The following is a 23,417-nucleotide window of genomic DNA, read 5'->3' on the forward strand; positions in this document are numbered from 1 at the left end:
AAACTCATTCCTGCAAAACATGTTTTGCCTGTCACATTGGTCACATTGGTTTAAGAAATCAACTAGATGCATCATCTACTGGGGGAAAAAACATTGATATTCTGTAAAATAATGTATCATAAGTTTTACAGAGCGTGTCACTTTCATGGTCATTCACTGGAGGATTTATTTGAATGCAGATTTAAAGAAAACATTGTAATCAAATGGATGTGTGATTATACACCTAGGTGATTACTGGATCGATTCTAACGAGGGATCTGTGAAGGATGCTTACCTTGCTAGGTGTATCAAATCAGGAGAAGATGGAAACCCAGAGACTTGCATCCAACCAAAATCAGCAACAGTAAGTTGTTTCCCACAATTTCCACTTGAGTAACCATGAGAACCTGAAAACTACGACATGAGAATTCAAATTTTAGTAGGAAAGTTACCATAACACTGTCACCAAATCAGCCACAGTATGTAATTTTCCAATGTATCAACAGCAACAATTTAAGTAGGGAAGGTAGCGCAACTTCATTAAACCGCAAAGATAGTCACATTAAATCGCATTTGAATTATCCACAGTAACCAATACAGTCAATAACCTCAGGATCAATACAAATAGCATTACTATAAGAGGTACAACAAGTGCATCAAACAAAGATCAGCCACAGTAATTCATTTTCAAGAGTGTTCGCAGTAACCAAATATTTTGAGAACAAGTTAAAACTATAAACGAAACAACATAAGTAGCAACTTCCCTCCAAAAACATGAAAAAGGGAGAAGAATGATGAAGCAGGTCGACTGATGACGACGTTGCCGAGGTTCCAGACTACATGTGTGCTCCTAGTTTTGTGGAATTCAACAGCGTTTTTTTTAAATACCCCCCCCCCCAGTAACCTCACAAAATTGTAAATACGTTTCATCTCGAGTGATTATGGTTGAATGAAAATAAATGTTTGTACACAATGTAGAGACTACATGGACTTCCAAAGTTTGAGGCAAATGATATAAATGGTATTTTATATCTTTATTCGCAGATCGCTGGTGCCCCATGGTATCAGGGTGACTCAGGACACCGCTACATAAGCAAGATGGATGGAATCGACAAGGTATGGTTTATCAACATATGAAAGGAAAAATTTGGATACGTGAAAATGCAGATGCAAATATGGTATTACAATGACCATAAAACACGATGAAACATATGAGAAATATCCCATTAAAACTTGTAAGATTAAGTAATGATTAATGTATTAATTACATTTCCGGATAGTATAGCTAATCACATGGACTAAACCAGACAGGGATTGGATACAAATTGAAAAAAAAATGTGTGATGTTCATCAATACTAATTTCCATACAATTATCTCAAGGTTTGCGTCGTTCCGTCCTTTAAGGGTCCTTTGATGATGATGCAATCGGGTTAGGTAAGGGCTTAGTAAAAGACTAGCTAGCGTTGTATTGGACATGATATAAATTGAATTAATGGATTATCATTTGGGTTGTGGTAATGTAACATTTGGGCACAGGGAACATGTGAAAATAAAAATAAAATCCACATTTTGTTTTTTCTGAATAGAAATCTGCGTTAGAAATCAATCGAAAAATCATTTTTCCCAATTGATCTTGGGCCCGGAAGCCACTGTGCATAGCCAGATCGACGTTGCTCTATCTCTTAAAGCTAAATAATACTAGTAGTTGCAGTAAAACACTAATTTCGTGAGAAAGTCTGTAAAACCAAGGTTAAGTATGACTATATCATCGTGGATCTAGATCTGGTACAGTTACATAAACTGAACTTTGTGAAATCATAAAATCTAAGCTGAAATACGATCACACTGCAGATCGCCAACACAGATAGGCACACGACAGTGTATTATTATTGCTGGAATAAAGACCCGACGGAAGTGACCGAATTCGCGCTTATTTTGCTTATTTCTCAACAATTACACAATTTTTTCCAGAATCCTTTGGCACATATTTTTTATTCATACAAACAGACACTTAAGTGGTCATTATATTAGATTCTGTAAAACGTCATTTTGAGATCGTTACCAGAGCTGAAATTGATCTTTAAATTGTTGAACGCCAAACAGGGTTAGCAACTCTTATCGTCTTTGTGAGGCGGACTCTACCAACTGAACCAACACCCCGTTTCCGTCTTGTAGCATGGTCCTAACATAATTTCACTTGTTTTGATTTGCAGTTTTCATATGACGCCAGCGAGGTACAGATGACCTTCCTGCGTCTGTTGTCTAACAAGGCCCACCAGAACGTGACCTACCACTGTAAGAACTCTGTAGCTGTAACTGACAGAACTACTGGATCCACAGAGCAGGCTCTGAAACTCATGACCACATCAGATGTAGAGTTATCATACGATGCAGCAAGTCAGGAACAATATCAGGTTATCGAAGATGGATGTCAAGTAAGTTGATGAAGTTGATATATTGCACTTAGTTCTAATCAAGAAATCATCTTTTGTGCACTTAATGAGCGAAATTATATAATTCCAGTTGTTTTTAACTACTTCAATATTTTGGTAAATTCTTTCATTAATTTGGTTGATTGGTCAGTCCAGCAATCTGAATGTTATTCTTTTATTGCTTTACTCCGTTTTTGCTTTTCAGTCTTAAAGGGTTTCTTGTTCAAGTTGGCGTAGATTACATTCTGAAGATTACATTATGAGTTAAGAACATAACAAGATTTCAGTATTTCAAGACTAGAGATGGCGCTTTGTTAAATTGATGATTCTTATTTGCATTTCCCACGGCTAAAAAAAATATGTGTTGTCCATAATTTATATATGGCAATAACGGCTGATATGCATAAATCATCATGCTCATGTGCTGGATATAGGCCTATATGGTTTGAAGATGAGATCTAAATCCGACAAAGCATAACTAATATATGTTTATTACCTAATTGTTTTAAACACATTCATCATAATAACATCCTTCTTATGTAAAACTTCACCCGTTATCTTATTTTTTCCCTTTTTACACAGCTCCGAACAGGAGAATGGGGCCAGACTGTTATAAACTATTCCACCAGGAGAAACACCCGTCTTCCAATTATTGACGTTGCTCCTTCAGATATTGGAGGAGAAGGCCAAGAGTTTGGTATCACTCTGGGACCCGTATGTTTCTCATAATTTAAGTCTCCCTTCTTGACAGCATTCTTAAATCTTGTGTGAATTCCCATCCAAAGAAATCATGAAACGAAAATCTACTGAGACTGATGAATTATCTGGCGATAGCACCAAATTTCTGCTGACAGCCTGCCATTTGGATACGAACATGATAACATTATGGAGATGACCTTATTTTAAAATCTACACGAAGCAATATGAATTTTGTGGGGAAGCTTCTATTCTAAAAATTAGTCTCCTAAGAATAAAAATCCTACATTAAACGGGCTGCTCAGTATGATAAAACCAGCAATATTTCAAAGTGCCTTCTGTGATTGACATTAAAATGATCATGAATATTTTTAGGTTTGTTTGAAAGAATGTTTGCCGCCCTCTAAGACAATGTTTGTTGATATACCCATTCGATCAATTGAGCATCCTGCGTTATGTTTTGTGTTTCATTTGGGTCTATGTGTGTGATTTTAAGTCATTCCTGTAGTATGTAGTCATTACCCTTCTTCAGATACCCCCCACGTTTCCCCTATGATTTCATGTAGATATTCATTTACAGATATAGGCTTAATCATCATGACCATTCCATATACACAATGTAGATAACAGTGCCATGTCCATTAGATGACATAGTATTACTCTAGATTTGAACATTTCCGCATGTGAGTAAAAATGATTTAGATGAGAAAATCATTTAGATTCCCCTAGATTTGCATGTATATACCAGCAAGATGTTAAGAAGTAGGCTACCCTGTCATGCCCATTGTTACGTCTTGTGTAGTACCCCCCCGTGTTCCGTAGAATATTACCAATTGCATACAATACACACGATTGATTCTCTATTTGTTGATATTGTACATAGTATAGGAAACATAATTATCGAAATCGATGATCACACTATCGGATCTCGAATATGAGTAGTGCCTGATGGGTTTAGTAACCATAACAACAACAGGTGGATGGAATACAGTACTGGGACTGGCGTGGAATGTTGATGTAAGAAAGTTTTTTTTGATTGTTTGCAATATTGCGATTTCTAATGTTGATGATCATTTTAAAAATATAAGAAGAAATTATATATTATTGATGAATGTATTAAACAAGGTCAGAGCTTCCCTACAAATCAACCTGTGTCGAGTCTTTATTCAATGAATGTGTTATTACATTATTATTATTATATACATATAATTTATATAAAATAACCGCTTCTATAAGAAAAAATAGTCATCAAGAACTATTTGAATAAATGGGATTTAAGGATATACTACAGACATCACAGATAAAAAAAACATACACAAGAAATTAAACTTATTCTCTGATTGATTTTCTATTTTTTGCCGCCCTCTAAGACAATGTATTTTTCTGCTTTTATAAAAACCAACTTGTCGGCAGGGGGATTTGAACTTCATTTTAAGTGTTACACATTGGTGATGATAGGGATTACTCTGTAGTCATGATTGAGATGGGGATGTAAAAATCCACCCACAGAGTCAATTTCCTCTCAGGCATGAATTTTACATGTTGATTTAAGTTGCTAACTTTTTTAGGAATAAAAAACAAAATACATAAAAGCAGAAAGAGAGAGAGAGAAAGTGAGTGAGTGATTGGGGATAAAGAGAATGATAAGAGGCAGACAAATAAGAGATAAATGACTAGACAGTGAAAAGAGATAAAAGAGAATGATGTGTTTGTTAGGGTGTATGTGTGTGTGTTCAGAGGATTTGTGTGGGTTAGTGTGTGTGCGTGCGAGAGAGAGAGAGAGAGAGAGGGGGGGGGGGAGGGATGTACATGTACTGAAAAAAAAACCCATGGTCGGAATGAATCCCAGAAAGTGTAAGAAACCCTATAAAATCAATTTCCACAACAATGCAAGAGAAAAAAAACTGGGAGAATAAGAAAAGCTATTATGAAGTCATGATATGGATTTAGAGCAATAAAAACTAAACGGATGTTACTTCAACACTCCTCTAGTATGTAAAAATCCATTGCCTGGAATAAATTATTCATTTCAAACTGTCAGTCTTATTCCCTTCCTCCAGCATATCCAGTCTGTATCAAGGTTAACATAAAAGGACAATTTAATTTCAATAATCAATTATTTTTTTAAATGTATTTATACATTATTTTTCTATCTATTTCGTTATTTATTTTTTATTTTCATTGATTTCATATATGTCCATTTGTTTATTTATTCATTTGTTTATTTATATATTTATTTATCTACTTATATATTTATGTATATATCTATTTATTCAAATCAGTTTAAACACTTGCTTCCAATGGGACCCTTATCAGAATTGAATTCCAGCTTGTGTGCACAATTTGATTTTATTTGATATTTATCTCTACATTATTTTTAAACATTACATAATAAAAAGTAAACGACATTATGATTAATATACAGAATAGTATTCTTATTAAAATATGAATTATATTTAACAATTTTCTCTTTTTTAAACATTCAAACATTTATGTATACTTGGAAAAAAATATATTTATATATAAGCAAAAATCGTCAATTTAAATATGGGAGACCACCATCTCAAGTTCGGAAATACTAATCAGAATAATGATTTAATGCCCTGAAATATTTTAATATACACCCGAACTCTTCCATCAGTCAAATGATTTTCAACTTGCTTCTGTGAAAATGTGGTATTTAAAATAAACCTTAATCTTTTGATTGCAGAAATGACATTAGGGCCTACCAAGAATTGGTACATGTGGTAAAACTCTGCAAACAAGAAGAAACCACTTGTAAGCAAACGAAGTCCTCATATTTTAAGACAACTCCTTTCCAATAATATTTCGTTCATCACTCGAAGGTCCAAGATCATTAACTTGACATCTCCAATGTCAAGTCACATCAATACGATTTATGTCAGACTTTGGAAAACACAACGTTAAAATGAATGGCCGATAGCCAATTCCTTTAGAATCCATCCTTGATGTGATTGGGACTTTTTAGGACGGTTGCTGTGTATGTTACCTTGAGTATGACAGTAACCTAGGTTCAAGAATGTATATTAGGAGGATAGATCGTAGAGGTCAAACCATCGGGTCATATCCAGGGTTATTATCTGACTGAGGAAAAAATAATGTGAATTCCCTTTTTACGAGATGACGTAGGCATCCGAGGGATATAAAATCCACGTATAGTGGTTTCTCTGTGTCACAGATATTGGCTATTGGGGCTATTGGTTCCTGTTTAAACAGCGAAGTAATATCTATGACTTACCCATGCACGAGAACTGGATGAACTAGAAAGAGATGGATTATTTTGAAAGATGCCGGCCACCCAATAAAGTTTTATCAAAGAAACAGAGTAAGTAGAGATCGAAAGAGGGTATGTGTATTGGTGCAGAACAATGTAATGATTATATTTACATGGTAATATTTCATTTCAAACAGGAAGAATTACGGATAATTTAATCGATATTTTGTATGAAATTGATCATAAATGTAGGCATTGTACAAGAATGTAAGGTTTAGTTGTCCAATATAAATATAAGTGACACACAAGTCTAAATTGGGTACACACAAATAAATATTGGAAGAAAGTAGGTTATCAAATGAAAATAGAGGGTAGAGTTTTCCTCTACCTCGTTTTTCGTCTATTGGTCGGCAAATATACGTTATTTGTTTTTTTTTTTGCTCGGCGCATGCGTATACATTCATAATTCCGAAGCTTCGTTGTTCCAAAGGTTCGGATATTCCGAAGGTTCGTTAATCCGAAAGCGAAATAAGGTTCGTTGTTCCAAAGGTTCGGCAATCCGAAAACGAAATGAGGTTCGTTGTTCCAAAGGTTCGTTAATCCGAAAACGAAATAAGGTTCGTTGTTCCGAAGGTTCGTTTATCCGAAAACGAAATGAGGTTCGTTGTTCAATTCGTTTTCGGACTAATGAACCTTCGGAATTACGAACCTCATTTCGTTTTCGGATTAACGAACCTTCGGAATTACGACTCTCATTTCGTTTTCGGATTAACGAACCTTCGGAATTACGCCACAAATGTTCGGATTAACCCGTTTTTGTTATCGGATTAACGAACATCGAGGTATAGGCAATTTACGTGTTTCGGAATTACGAACCTTCGGAACCGGTGCATGTACCCCCATTTCAACTGACTTTCTGCTAGAAGACGAAGTCATTTCTAATTTACCATTAAGCTCATATAATTGCATTGTTCCATTTCATCACTAAATAATACTTATTTTATCAATACATGTGCCCGGATTGACTTTGGTGTGAAGGAAATTAAAACGTGTTTTAATCCCTTTTAATGTATGAATTTATACTGAATTTTACGTTGGGATTTAATTTGATCGGCTGTGCCCGATCAAAATAAAATATCTGCGTAGTTTTGTCTTGTTTATATAAACACTTCAGGACATGATATTTATCATTAAATTTATAATATTCAGTTAGGGGACTGCCCTTCACTGGGGGTAGGGGTGACGGCCCTTATGATTTTTAAGAAGTTGAAAAAAGAAACAAAAAAAAGGGAGAAACGAGGAGAGCATTTTAAAATAAAGGTAAAGTTTGTGTAACTATATATTCCCCCTTTGATAAATAAGAACAAAATATGTCGCTTGTCCCCTGTCTGAGTATAATTATGATATAAATCCTTTCGTACCTAACCTTACCTACCTAACCCAATGCAGTCGACGGTCTGATTTTCTTAAAAGACAGACATCTATTGTACCCCTAGTAGCGTCATTTTATTGACATGGACCACTTCAGAAACAGTGCTCAGCAAACATGATTCAGTCCGATATTTTGACGCTTTGACTTTGCAAGAGACTCGTAACTGTGGTAAATAAATAGTCAATAACTTTGTTGCTCCGAAGACGAGTACACTTTGTAAATAGACACAACAGATGCAAACATGAATCAAAACAATAGGCAAATCTTGTAAGAAAACATGGTGTTGAACGGTCAAGATTATACTCTGACTATATCAAGTGCTCTTTCAGTTTTATTTTGCACTTGTCTCTTTTATCGAACTACAAAAAAGGAAATAGCGACTCGAACATGTTGAATGACGTCTCCATATATTTCTACTCATCTTCAAGAAAAATACCTACACCCTATTATCACCTATAATCTTACAAATGAATATCAGCATGACTGTGAGATGATTTATTTAATGGAAAATAACATTTCTTTGACTAAGGTTGTATCAGACTGAATTTATTCTTTACTTAGAGAAAGAAAGAAAAAAAAAGAAGTGATACCGTTGTTGCTAAGGTGATTGACTTACAACGGTGAAAGTCCGTTTGTTTAAAATAAATTGTTTCTTGCGTATTATACCGAGCACGGTACATGCAGCTATTAATGATGGCGTATCATGGTACGTGAAATTATATTAACGAGGAGTGAACAAAAACCATATCTGGCCACTACCATCGTAATCATGTCATGTTAGACACAATCAAATGAAAAATTTCTTACCTGCAACAAGGAATGTCGCACTTTCTATTCACTCAACGGCATCGCAACCTTTTAATCAAGGCTGCCAATCTTCCCCCATTAGTGTCTTGTTACGAATCCATTGGTTCCCTACACTAGGCACACAAACAAATCAAAGTCTGCTCCAATGCGATCGATATTTTTCTCTTTATTCGAGTGCTTTGATTGACCCAAGCAGTATCCCATGCTATTGTCATCAAGAGGGATTCTCCGACCTTTGAAGAGAATGAAAAGATCTGACTATGCGATAGGGCGACGTAGTCAATTAAGGGTGTATCAGACATAAGACAGTGTTGAGAAAGGATTCCTTGAGTTGTTAAACTTGTTGTGGGTGGCGTTAACTCATTAGCTTTACTACCATCATCGTCAATGTGTCAAAGCACACGCGATTCCATTTCTAAGGATGTGTATATTTTCTAAAGTTAAACGGAGATGATTGAATAATCATGTTTGGTCGGAGAAATATCAAACTGGGAGAAGAAAAAAGTAAGTAGAACGTGAATTACTATTTAAGATCATTATTTGGGGCCATCTGACATTGCCCCAACATCTGTTGTTAACCGGTTGAGCGCATTATTTTAATGTAACAGAATTTCTACATTTAAACAATATATACAGGCCTTATTCCATTTATATGCAGAATGGAATGTATAAATAATTTGTTTGTAACAAAAATATAACCTTTCTTTTAGCACCTTCACTATTTAGTATATTAAAAAAATAAATAGTTTCGTGGTAAAACTATAGAAAAATATTTAAAACATGACTGTTGTCAATAGATTTGCCAGTATTTACATAGATGGTAAAATTATGCTCTGGTGAATTTTGTCAAAATTATTTTATATGGAAGTTTTTTTTTCACAAATCGCTTTGTCTATTTTGTATAAATGTTTTTGTTTTCCATGGTTTATAAATCATTTAAACACAATAATAGTTGAACATTAAATATAAAGAATATGTTATCGACAATGAAAATATAATTGATTCTAAAAAACAATCACTCAGTTTTATATTGTTATTATTTTATATTCGGTTTCTTCTTCTTCTTCTTTTTGGGGGGTATCAAAAAGCTATCATGATATTTTGATTTATCAAATTAATTGCGAAATATTGCTGGTTTGAAACTCGAATTTGAAACTGAGCCTAAAGGGCATAAAAAACTCAGCAAATGAGGGGTAACATATAAAACATTTAGACTCATGGCTACCATGGTTACTACACATGGTATATAAGTCTACCACTTGTTAAACCTTATGATTGGTTTACCTGTTACTTAATTTGTTCTTGGTCTGCATTATAATTCACACGGATTACCTTAGAATAGATTTTTAAAAATTTGATTTAGTACATGAGCATGGTGGGATTGCACTATCAAGTAATGTGAATACAACATATTACTTGCTATAGGGAAGTAACTTTCTGGACATTTACAGGACATGGTTTCACTATTTGTATTGAATGATTAGTCTATGACGAATGGTGCTTGAAATATCCTAATCCCATCACCCCAAGACGACAGTCATTAGTGCAAACACTTTTGTCTGAGGACGCCCTCAAGCCTGTTTGCTTGGTCCTATGCTGTTTTGTATTTGTTTAAAAGAGTCTATTTAGATGTGTTGTTAATGTGAACATCATGTAGATACACGAAGGGCGATACTGAGATCGCAATGGAACAGAGGAACGGCCTCGCTTTAAGCAAATAGTAGTGGAGACACGAATTCTCCCGAATCACTTTTCGTATTTGCCATCTTGAATATCGTCGAAGGATGAGATACTTTCCTTAAAAATAATAAAAAATAATAATGAATATATACATGTATGGTTTAGCGTAAGTAGAGCTGCTAGATGTTTCATTGTTGCTTATTAGAAAGTTGATCATGAGAATAAAGGTTCGCTGTTATTTGTCCTCCTCATCGTGTGCACATTCTAAACAATCACGTGGTTAATTAGATTCCCTTCTTTATTGCAGAAGAGAAGCACATTTTCTCGACACACTCTTGCAACGTGAGATGTGAATTAATGTAAATACATACAAGAGAAAAGTGATTCTCATAACCATACTAGCCAATGGACAACACAACTTATATAAATCCAATATATAGCTCCTTACTGTTTACAATTATGCACGTTCTTTTACATTGTAATTTTCAATTAGGCATTAACAAGAAAATGAACTGTGGAGTCTCATTCGACGCATGAATGTAAAGAAGGATGGTAGAAAAATTACATACTGCAGCATGGCCGTATATGCAGAACATTTTTTTTTTAAATTGGGGGCAGGACGCGTATCTTTTTTTTCAAAGAAACTAAAAAAAAGTGAGAGAGCGAAGCGACCGAGCATGTCATGTAGAAGGGCTTGGTAATTTCTGCAATGAAGTTGAAAGATCACGTGCGCACGTATGGTGAATTTTGTGAAAATTTTCATTAAAAATGCAAGTTTTGACAATTTAAGGGGGGCAAATGCCCCCTTGCTTCCCCGTACGACAATGTAAAGAATCGCTTCTAGAAAATTATTATGAGGCAGCATGCACTTGATGAATTAAAAAAAAACGTTTGCTGTTTTATTGTCCTGAAATTCTTTCACTCTTTTTTTTTGCAGTTATGGCGGAAGAAAGGAAGAAGTTCTTCACCCTGGTAAAGAAGCTTCATGTATATTACCGTGATCAACTGAGTGCAGCACTCATCTCCATTAGCAAGTTTGAGAAAGGTAGGAAGTATTTCATCCGAGCTCTGAAGGTAATCTTCCCGGTAAGCTATGACGATATCCCGGTACTGACACTCCAGAACATGGAAGACGATCTTGCACTTTATAAAGAGAAAAGTCCAGAGAACAGCGTGATAGATAACGCCGTTACCTGTGGAACCACTTCTGTAAGATCCGCAACTGGACTAAGCCCTGAAGTAATTGGAAATCGACTAGAATCGACACCTGTAAGAACCAGAGCATCGTCTACAAGGAGGGAGGATCCGGCTATCAGCCAACACAAAGCTCACTGTCAAATCATTGAAACGTTCTTGAAAAATATCCACAACTTTCGACTTTTTCGGCAACATGTCAAAATGAACATCGTCACGAAGCTTCAGAAAATACCGAATAATGTTGTCGAAACCGATATGCAAAAGAGAGCGCTGGGTGAGATAGAGGCCTTACTTGGTGCCTGGACTATACTTCTGGACCGGAATAACAACCTTGTCAGACTTGTCCATCCGGAGGTCGGCGAGCAGGCCAATAAGATATTTGAGACTGAACAAGAGATGGCGTACTATACGGGCATACTAAGCGTACTGCCGAAACTTAATGACATTGCCAACAAAATCGAATTTGCTCTGACGAAATATGAAATGAGTGCAGACAGAGTTTAAAAATGCAACTGTGGGCTTTGTGACAACTATTCACAAAGTAATAAGGGTATATTTTGGGGCAATTTTGAACTACTGTAAGTCTTACTTGTTTTCGTCTCATTGCATTTGGAAAAATTGACGAGAAATGTTAAGACCATTTACTATATCGACGAACGGCCTCTTTGGTAAGCTTTTACTTACCTGAAGAACCATTATGGAAAAAAGTGGTCAAAGCAAATAGCAGGCGGTCCGACGGCAGTACGTTATGTCAACGCTACCTCCTTAATAAGGTGAAGGACGATTTGTCTCTATGGAATAATGGATGTTGTGCGCTCCAAACCTTTGATCTTTGTAAAAAAAAACTTCATAAGTGTGCCGCCTGTTATTCTGAAATAAATATTCATAAAGGAATTAAAAAGACACTTAGCTTTTGTTGTTAATAAAATTCCAATTTGATTGTGCCGTCGAAGTAACGATTAATTAATATTTTCATAATTATTTTGAGGCATAGGACGTCTACGTGAGAATGTGCATAGTTACATAGGCTAATTGTGCATGAATACATTGTAGTTTGTCATTCAAAACGATAAAGAAATTGTCGAAAATTACTTAACTATAATAAATTTGTTGGAAAACACTTGACAGCTTGGACTCTTTATTATGAATGTTCGTCACCTCCATTGTCACAATGAATGGGATTACCTTTAAAGTGCAATTTTACACTTGTAAATGGCGCTTCTTTTGAGTCATTGCTAATATGCAAAGTTGCACCTTTTTTACCCTTGAGTCGTTTTTTTTTTCGAATCCAAGTATAAATCTGTCAACTATTTGACCTGAACAAAAAACAAACAAAACACACAAATAATTGATAACATATCTTTTAATTGAGGGATTAACGTATTGATTATCATCCCCACCTCCTTATAGTATCGAAGTCATTGTTTCTCTTTCGTAAATAGCGATATTTCATTACGTAACATTAGCAGAGTGTCCTAGATATAAACATAAGCAGTCACTGTCTGTATACTATTCTGTATTTGTAAATTCATACAAATTAATCAGTTTCTCCTCACTCGATCATAACACCATTAATCATGGATGTACTCGATATTCTGGCTGTCATGTGGACTCTTTGTCTCTTCACCCGAGCAAAGGCGGGTCCCATCGTGGAGACTGCAGGTGGACCGGTAGAAGGTGAGATATTCTATATCATTCTATGAACTTTTCCATTGGCAAATCTGCAAGAATACGTGTTCCACTGCAGTCAAGACCACTGTGGTTATGGAAATACTGTCCCTGGTGTTATGGTATTTTAGAAAGATTCGTTGTCTTAATTAACAAGACATGTTAAACATATATTTAACATGTCTGTATGGACATACTTAATGGAACTTTGAAGAAGTAAAAATGCGCGTTCAATTTTTTTCATATTCTATCATGAGTTTGTAGGCCAATCTTATTCATTTAACATCCCGCTTAGTTTTCCTGCAATTACTTTTCAGGACTCTTTTGGTATATTCAGTTACTTTTCAAAATGAGGATTAATTTTCAGATAAGGATTCTTTTAGCATCCCTGTATTACTATTGAAATAGATGCAAGTAAGTGCAATAATTGAAACAATTGTTTAACCTTCCCTTTATTAGGCTTCACTGACCACCTCACGGAGAATGTATATCTACGGATCAACAAGGATGTCGACGTCTTTCTCGGCATTCCGTTCGCCGAACCGCCCACGGGCCAACTTCGCTTCGCCAATCCAGAACCGAAGAAACTATGGGAAGGGACGTGGAACGCTACGTACTTCAGACCGATATGTCCCCAAATCTTGCCCGGGAGACGGTCTGGGAAGGACGAAGACTGCTTGTACCTCAATGTTTACGCGGCCCACCCAATGGTATGTTAAGGACTATCTTACCTACCTTCTTGTTTAAAGTAATGTGGATTCATATTTTATATTTACTCATACTTCGTTGGCTGCGTCTATTGTTTTTTCGTTGCTTTTTGTTAAAATGTTTTTTTTACACAATAGTTCTGTTTTATTTGTTTATACCATATATGTATTTCATTTCATTTGCGTCTATAGATTTACAATTACATGTATGTATTAAACAAATGATTTGAAATATCGAAAAGGGGACCGATTGATGTCCGTGTAGGCAACATGAGGGTGAATATTAGTAATTTTTACGGAGTTAAGCAGAATCTTAAAGTCTTTGTCATAAACGACTATTGAAAGCTCGCTTCTTGGGTAAGAAAGACCCAATACTATAGTATGGGGTCCTTTTGTCACATGTTTTTTTTTAGCTTTCGTTTAATTTTACTCTTTTTTAGTTTTGTCTTTTCTGTGGGTTATCTTGTTCTTTTTAATCTATTCAGTAAGTCTCCGTAGGCAATTAGCAACCATTGCGTCTCCCCCTCTCTCTCCTCAGTCATTTCTCTTACTTGAGGGAGGTTCACATTATACAAGCTATGCTTTTGAGTGAATCTCCCATTTCCACAGATATACCCTTTTTTCTATTTAAATTATATATTATAATTTGTCTACAAAATGCACCATATTTTGTATATATCTTTATATATGGACTTTTTTAGAATATAATTATAATGACAATGATTTGTATCGCAAACATTTGTTGTATGAAAATGATTTGTATCAATATTTCATGTCATTTCTGTTGGAAATAAAATCTGAATCTGAATCTGAAAAGAGAGATATTAAAAAGGGCCATCGTTTGGTGAACGGACAATAACAATATTATATAAGTGGATAACAAATTAATGTCACTATGCTTGTAATTGCTCTCATATTTTTATCATTTTAAATTCGTTGTAGAATATAATGCATAATATTTTACATGTTGAAAAGGGCCTTCCCAATATCATTCAGAAATCGTAGTGTGATTTGGGTCAAATTTACGTCCCACAAATTACAAATTGCCGATACGGCATCATCAGCAGTAGCATGATAACCACGATAACTGTCTTTGTATATCAATTTGTAAACTGGACACATGGAATAACATGCTCTATTTTTTCTTGACCCTGAAAAAAAGCAGAATTGTCAAAACATTCTTATCAACAACAAATATTGATCAAGATCTGTACTATTTTGTAGGAAGTCGGATAGCTTTAAAGATACATCGACCATCTAAAATCAGTGCTACCAGTGTGAAATGATCATTCAACGCAAATAACTTTCTGAATAAAGAACGTGCGATCAATCTACAAGGGGGTGGGGGATACTTAAAATATGTTTATTTTTTCCCATTCGACACCGCTTTAACCAAATCTAGATTATATTTTGCATTTCGCAATAAAATGGTGAACAAAAGACTTTATGCATGGTTGATCGTCAACAAAACGGATTGTTGACTTTGAAAGTTTGACGCATAATAATAGTCTGCTAAGTGATTTTCGGGTATCCTTTTTTCAAATTATTTATACTCTCTCGTGCGTGAAGTAGGTATCACACGACTTACATAAGATGAGAAGCGAAGCTCTGAGCTTAACATAACATTTGTCAATCATTGTGATTAATAAAATAAATCATTGAATATTCTCCTCTTTTTTTAGAAACGCTGTGTACGCCACACGGTGCACTGTTAACAAATTTATCTTTAAAATAAAAGAAGTTCCTTCAGCAGATTCTCGAGTACACCTGTAATCTTACCAGATCATATAAAATTACAGGAAATTGGTATTTGGTGTATGGAACCATACAAATTTCCTTTAATAAAACACCCTTTTCCCCTTTTTAAACAGACCTGTTCTGTTAACTTGCAGAAAAAATCCTGTTTTATGAATTTACAGAATGATTCTGTTATTGCTTTCTGCAAAAAATCCTCATTTTTTTCTGTAAAATCAGCGTTTTTTTTAACAGTGTGTGTATGTTTGTGTCACACCCCTCTACCCTTTTCCGTCCGTTCCATTTCATGTGATATCATTTTACTCTTTGACCTGTAGTCCGATTTAAAGCCCGTCATGGCTTGGATTCATGGAGGAGCTTACAACGCAGGCGCAGGTGGGCGTCTCTGGTATGGCGGCACCCCATTGGCTGCTTTCGGTGACGTCATTGTGGTAACACTCAACTATCGGCTGGGCCCGTTTGGCTTTCTTAGTACAGGTATCTTCCTCCATCAAACGATGATGGTAATATTGATGCAGTTTTGGTGCCATTCATTTGTCGAAATACAACAACCGTATAGCAATATATATATATATATATATATATATATTTAGATAGAGAAAGAGAGAGAGAGAGAGAGAGAGAAGAGAGAAAATAAGTGCAATAGTGCACAGTAATTACAGTTTAAGGTTGTTTTTTTAAGGTGATGTGACAAACAACACGATCAAAGGATCATAGACAAAAGCTAGAATCCTCGAAACAAACTTTTTTAGTGATCATAACAAAAACCTTTGAATTTTTAACTTTTTATTACTTGTAAAGCACGATACAGGATAATTTGATTCTCTCACTTTGATAAATAATCGACTTATAAAGTCCCGAATATTTCTGTAAAGTGTCTTGTGTTCTTTATGACAAATTGATTTTCTATGAATTTATGTTTACAAAAGATGAAGATATTCAAAAATTTGAATTATGAAATGAAAGACGCATGAATAATTAACCAAAAGGAAATACAATGGTTCTTATTGTATTTTAACAGGTGACCAATCGGCTCCAGGAAATTTTGGAATGATGGACCAGATCATGGCATTACAGTGGATCCAAGACAATATTTCAAGTAAGTGAGATTTAAAAAAATGGAGTAACCGCCGGGTATTTATAATTGGCATATTGTCTAATCTAGGTGAATATCCACCAAAAAATGTTCGCGCTAATAATGGAAATTTTCCCCTCTTTGTAATCAATAATATTGCCATGTCAATGATATTCACACGTAACTAAAAACTGATAACAATTTTGTTTTAACTATTGCCTCACCATTGTTTAGCAGGAAATATTTTAAAGTCACGGGTCATTTGAACACTTTTAGCTTGTCATTCGGATGTTTCAGTGTGCCCATAATGAGGGTGATTGTTTTTTTTTGTATAGACTTTGGTGGAGACCCAACTCAAGTTACCATATTTGGGCAAAGTGCGGGGGCAACAAGCATAGGACTTCATCTCCTTTCACCTCTCAGCCAACACCTCTATAAATACGCCATCATGCAGGTAAATTAACTGATGCATATTCCATTTACAATAATTATAGTATATAGGCATCACGTGAATAGGATGAATAAAAGCGAATAAAATAAGGAAAGAGGTAGAAAGTTAAAAGAAAATCACGTCACTACAACAATTTGCATGAGTTTCGCATTAGCATTGCCTTTTTAACCGTTCATACTGACTTTATATACTGAAATGATCCGGTTCCAGTTGGAAGTGAACTATACTATATATCGTGTTTAAGAGAAATGAATAGTGCTTAAAATATTTTCTGTTTGAAGTCGATATACAAACAAATTTCTGTTCGCACATCGAATTTTTCATTATTTTGTTTGTTTTTACGTTCATCGTTACAAATTAAGGGATTACAATGTCCCATTTTCACGTCCAACGTCAAATTTCCCATTTATAACTAACACGGTTATATTTTCATATGAAATTTTATATAAAATAAAATAATATTAAACTTGAGAGAATACTGTATATAAAGATACAGATAAACCGATAGAGAGAGGGGGGGGGGGGGGAGCTGGAATAGCTGGAATTGGAACTTTGTAAAAACTTTTGTCTTTTTCTGCAATTTTTGAAATAATCAGTGTGTAGTGATCTCCAGTGGCGTATCGTGGGTCATGGCATTGATCGAGGGGCACGAGCAAATTAGTGGGCGCACAAAGCGCGCTCAATTGCTAGGTATACTGACCTACATGTAATAGCAAGATTTTAAGGACTGTGCCATTAAACGGATATATATCTCACGAATCAAATAATGCAAGTGCTAAGCGCGAGCTGAAAATTTTTGATATTCCGACCTACATGTAAAAAGGGACATTAAAGTAAATTTTTGTAATTATGATATCTGTCTCGCAAAACAAACAATGTGAGCGCGAAGCGCGAACTGAATTATTTATATTCAAGACCCCAAACACGGACATTTTAAGGACTATTTTTTAGGAATCCATTACGAGTATACATATCTCACCTCACCATAGTCATCTAATGTGAATGTCTTGCTGATTTTGTTAGAATTACATTTAAACATATGAAGCATTTTTGTGTATAGTCATTGTATATATGGTTAACATACGCATCTCACTAATCAAATATTTTGAGAGCGAAACGCGAGCTGAAAATTCAGGAAATTCAGATCCGAAGGGGAGTATTTCAAGGATGTTTGTAGACATTCACGAAGACCGTACGTGTTTCACTGATCAATGATGGGAGCGCGAAGTGCGAGCTGACATTTTTTTTTATATTCAGATCAGAAAAAAAGAAAAACTTTAGGACTGATTTTAGGAATTCACAAAGAGCAGACATATCCCACCAATCCACTAAAGCGAACGTAAGAACGGGCGTGAAATGTTTTATATTCATACCTCAAAGGGGGCAATCACTTAAAGTAATCATGAAAAATAAGCATATGCCACTACATAAAGCAATAATAACTTGAAGTGCGAGTAAATATATCCGGTGTATTGACTTTAAACATGGTATGTTTTAGTACAACCAGATTATCATATCTCATTAAACAGACAATGCGAGCACCAGGAACGATGAACATATAGGCCCTGAGCAAATGTTTCATAAAGTTATGAAAAAATATTTTTTATGTAATATAACATAATGTACAATGATTTCTTCTTTCTCCACTACGTTCCTCTTCCTTTCTCCCTCTTTTTCTCCGTTCCCCCGGTTTTTGCTTTTGCCAGCGGATGGGAGGGGGGGGGGGCACTGATGATCTAGATTCTAGAATTCTTGTAAATCGTTTTCAGAGTTTTTGAAATAATTTCTTAGATTGTCTGTAATCATTTTCCATAATTTCTTTATATTTCAGAGTGGAAGTACATTAACCCCTTTTGCTTACACAGATGATAAAGAAAGAGCCCGCGCGGAGGCCTATCTTGTTGGGGAGAAGCTCGGATGCGCAACAACATCAAGTAGAGTTCTTATTTCTTGCTTGAGGACCAAATCAACCTCTCAGATCCTAGCTAGTTCATTGTCCGTAAGTGGATTTACTCTACTCTAATAGTATATGGAATAAATAATTTTATTTTATCTTTTATTCGATCTCAAGAGATGCATAAGCTCTAATGTTATTAACCTGCCCGTATTTTGCCCCGTACTTGGCCCCACAATGTCCCAATTAAACCCGATAATTGTCGTGCCGTCACTGCCACCAAACATTTGTCAATTCCTTACTTCTAAAATAGGTGTCTATTCTTCATTAATATATATATATAGTGTGAAGATTAAGCCTTCAAGGCTGCTGAACATTGCGAAAGGGTCGTGGAATCATATAACTGCCTTCGTTGCTCTTGTTCCTAGATGATTTTCCTCTCGGCGCCAGTGATAGATGGTGTCTTTCTCCCAGATCATCCTGAACTCCTGGTTCAAACGGGACAGTTCAAAAGGACCAACATCATCATCGGAACGAACCACGATGAGGGCACTGCCTGGGCCTTGGCTGCGTTTCCCCAACATATCAACAACAACGAAAAACCACACATGTACCGTGATTTGTATGACACGTGGCATGGGAGGTACACGTACGGGCCAACTAATGACGTCATTTTAAAGTCGATTGATCAAGAGTATCTCAATTGGAAAGAGGTGGATAACCCGGAAGCAAATTACCTTGACGCATTTGTTGCAGAGGTATGATTGTTTTCATTATAATCTAAATGTTGACCGCCATTAAGGCCATTTTAATCTCCATCATTACTGTTGACACATGCAGATAACACAGCTACATGTACGACCATGAACTGGCCCTATATACACTCTTTAGTGATCCTATACCTTTTCATCCCTCTGGGTATCATCATAAAGTGAGAGTGGTAATTAACCTTTACGTAACCATGACTTCATAATACTGTATTGGATGTATATTTCTCTGAAAAAAACGGTAAAAAGGTTAATCCTGTGATATTTGTTTATGTTTTATGAATATGGCGAAGATCACAGACCAAACCTTTGTAGCACCAGCCGACACGCTCAGTCGTGCCTTTGCGACATATGATGGTGGGGATGTTTACCTTTACCACATGACACATGTCCCATCTGCCTCTGTATACGAGCTTACCTCAAGAGATATCGGACCTGGATGGCTTGGCGTCACACATGGAGAGGAATTCCAGTTCATCTTTGGATGGTCGTTTATACCCGATATCAGCGACAGCCGCCCTCAACTTCCTCCGATAGAAAAATTATTCACGGCTGATGTCATGAGTTACTGGATCAACTTCGCAAAGACAGGGTGAGAAAACAAAAACAACAAGATTTTTGGCGTGATTGGTATACGCGTACTTACGCCGAAAGGTTATAGCGTTTAGTATCACGAAATTGGGGGCGTGATTCTTCAAGAACTGATGTGTAAGATCCGAGGCTCTTTGAACGCCATTCCGAATCCGAACATTGAGATGGTCACCATGAGGGTTTACGGTACCTTTATTCGCCCGGGTCTGTGATCTCTTATACCGTGCATGGCACATAGACTTCTAACAATTCTTAGAACAAGGCTATTATAATTGATATCTATGTGTGTCAGGGTAGTTGATGAGATTATCAAAATTAATAAATGGGTTTCTTTATCCACTTTGTAAATGTTGATTACAATATTATTCATTAATTTCTAAATACCGGGAAGAGTGTATGGAAACACAATTGTTTCAGATTCATAGATAATTACAGCCATTTTGCATATTTGCCATAAATTGCTCCTAAATTTTCTATCACAAACCCATCCTGTTTTTTTTTTAAATTACATATGTATATACATTCATGTTCTTTTTTAATTGTCATATTTATTTTGTCTTCTTCCTGAACAACCTATAGAAATCCAAACACAGCAGGTAACCCTAACTGGTCTAGGTTCACCCTGCCCGATATGGAATACCTGAAGCTGGAACCAGGTTTCCCTTCTGATCGAGCCCTTAGAGCAGACACGTGCCATTTCTGGAACTCTTATCTTCCTGCCTTAGTCCAGTTGTCAGGTGAGAGCCCTAGCGTTCATGAACTGCACAGTAATGTCTCTAAAACACTAGGTATAGGTATACCTATGCCAAAGAAAAGGAATTTAGATGGCACAATGCTCCAGCGTGATTATTATGTTTAGAACTTAGAGAAAATGGTAGTTGAAGGCAAGGAAAATGTAAAAAAAAAAAGAATGAAGCAATAATGAATATCGTGACCGAAAGAAATATCTTAAGCTCCGACCTTGGGTAAGCCTCGAATAAATTAGCATTTGGTTATCCTTTCAACGCTTGATTTACTTTGGTGTGAAAGGAAAAAAAAAACAAAAAAACAAATACTTGTAGTCCATGATACTCAAGTTGCAAAGATAAAACTCATGTTTAAAAGGACTTTTTGGTATCGAAAATAAATATTTTGCGATATACATGTATGAAAGGGTTTATTTCTTCCAAACCTATTTACTCTTGTATAAATTCAATTTTGTTCATGTAAATGCAAATTTTATGGATGTTTGTTCAAGAAACATTGGATTTTTCAACCATTACATGGTGTATGTAATTGTATGGCCTAAGTTATCATTTGAAGTTGCATGTAGGCCATATACCTATAGCTCCAGGTCGCACTTCTTGATCAACTTAAGCAACTCCTGCTTCCTTCATACAGTGTTGATGGGGAAATGGTCATATATTTTTATTTAAATTGTCATTTTAAGGTGTCAACACCTAATCACCTCACAACCCCTTCATGGTTTTTCATCCGTTCATAGGGGACGTTTCTTCGGCAAGCGTGAGTTCTTCAGTTCGTCGACATGGTCAATATCGTCGCCAAAATCACACCTCATGGTCGACATCAAGCTGGATTACGGAGAGTATTAGACGATCTCATCCGCAAATATGGTGGAATGAAAGATGATTTGCTTAGTGAAATTGATTGTAGTTTAATTAATCAGACATTTAAGCTTTAGGCCACTGACCTTTGATATTATGATTATTCATTTTGCACAAGGAACCATGGTTGTAAACCATTTTTCATTTTTATTTCAGTGCTTTGAAGGAAATTATTTTAACACTTTTATTCATACCTGTCGATGTAATTGTATTGTAACAGAACAAAAAGAAAGATATGTGAATCATCTTAAATTTTCATAATTTTTATGAAATTCTTTTAAAATAATGAAGAGCATTGGTAAAACAATGGTTAAAATAACATCATGTGAATGCAATTAAAAGAACAAATCTTGGTATTCTTTCACTTAAAATTAGTTTTGTAGGCCTACACAAATTTTTATTATCATCGTGTATATAATATCTATATTTTATGTATAAAAGGCTAGAATCGTGGAGGTTTGACTATTGAAAAAAGACAAGTGACGTCCAACAAAAAAGCATGGCAAATGACTATGGATCACATCTGAGAGATAGTGTTGAATGCATTGCGGTAAATATTCATTAATTCATAATTAAAGTTATATGAATAAATAATGGTGATTGACCAAATATGGGTGCTTTCACAAAAAAATCAAGTGCTTAAGATATACAGAAACTCTTAGAACATGTTGAAACATCTACGTGTAGAAAGTCAAGTTTCATTCCTATTCAAACGCGGAATGTTGTACAAAAACTAATTTACTGATTAGGTCCTATCAAGGTTATGATGTATTCCGATTAACTCTGGGATTTTTTTGCTATAATATCATCAGACAAATATTGGGTTTCCACGTTCCCTGTTGCTCGATTTTAGTCCATTTGGGGAAATTAACCCTTATCGCTCACAAAACCCAAAGGTTCACTGTAAAAACGCTATTAAAATTGTTTTAAACACGTTGTTTAAACCCGTCACTCTAACAACTTTTGTTTAAACTTTTTAAACAAGATTTTTTTCTTAAGTTTTAACAATTACAAAAAAAAACAACTTGTTTTTAAAGTGACAGGCTTAAACAACACGCACTTTTTGTTTTTAACGTTGTTGGTATTCTTTTATTGAGATGACCCTATACTATATCATACCTTCATTGCCTGCATGTTCCAACGCATTAATGGAAAATATGATATAATGTGTGTGCATAAAAAAATATTATTATAATTCATTTGATAGGTATCACCAGTATTAATGGTGGATAATGGAGAAGAATTCTCGATTTGACTTAAGAAGTATAGGGCACAATTCTTGTAAAGCCTGGACTTGGGTCATACAAACCTCTGAGAATTTCACTCAATATAATTGTATTATTCCGTCAAGAAACTACATATTGCAGATAAATCAACATCATTATATTTAGTAATTTACACATGGTCCTATTTCAAAATTCTTTAAATTTGAAATGAGTATGTTTA

General features: G+C 35.3%; 3 protein-coding genes across 3 annotated transcripts in view; all 3 read left to right on the top strand.

Moving 5' to 3' along the window:
• The window catches only part of LOC121410689 (collagen alpha-1(I) chain-like), a 59,936-nt gene extending 55,696 nt beyond the window's left edge, over positions 1-4,240 (top strand). The window contains exons 68-71 of the mRNA XM_041602936.1: positions 228-343; positions 1,024-1,095; positions 2,194-2,415; positions 2,995-4,240. Coding sequence (XP_041458870.1) covers positions 228-343; positions 1,024-1,095; positions 2,194-2,415; positions 2,995-3,141 — 557 coding nt within the window. The 3' untranslated portion in view covers positions 3,142-4,240. The remainder of the gene's footprint in view (positions 1-227; positions 344-1,023; positions 1,096-2,193; positions 2,416-2,994) is intronic.
• A 4,644-nt stretch (positions 4,241-8,884) lies between these two features.
• Positions 8,885-12,584, top strand: LOC121410688. Its single transcript, XM_041602935.1, has 2 exons — positions 8,885-9,086; positions 11,200-12,584. The coding sequence occupies exons 1-2, from the start codon at positions 9,047-9,049 to the stop codon at positions 11,961-11,963; spliced, it is 804 nt and encodes a 267-aa protein (XP_041458869.1). The 5' UTR covers positions 8,885-9,046; the 3' UTR covers positions 11,964-12,584.
• A 94-nt stretch (positions 12,585-12,678) lies between these two features.
• Positions 12,679-22,939, top strand: LOC121410687 (cholinesterase 2-like). The gene is made up of 10 exons (XM_041602934.1): positions 12,679-13,136; positions 13,587-13,837; positions 15,907-16,066; positions 16,611-16,688; positions 17,000-17,118; positions 18,947-19,114; positions 19,438-19,767; positions 20,070-20,368; positions 20,947-21,104; positions 21,851-22,939. Exons 1-10 carry the CDS (start codon positions 13,037-13,039, stop codon positions 21,994-21,996), a joined length of 1,809 nt encoding a protein of 602 aa, XP_041458868.1. The 5' UTR covers positions 12,679-13,036; the 3' UTR covers positions 21,997-22,939.
• Positions 22,940-23,417: the final 478 nt, after the last annotated feature.

Source organism: Lytechinus variegatus, chromosome 3, assembly GCF_018143015.1.
Source record: "Lytechinus variegatus isolate NC3 chromosome 3, Lvar_3.0, whole genome shotgun sequence".
Classification (NCBI taxonomy): domain Eukaryota; kingdom Metazoa; phylum Echinodermata; class Echinoidea; order Temnopleuroida; family Toxopneustidae; genus Lytechinus; species Lytechinus variegatus.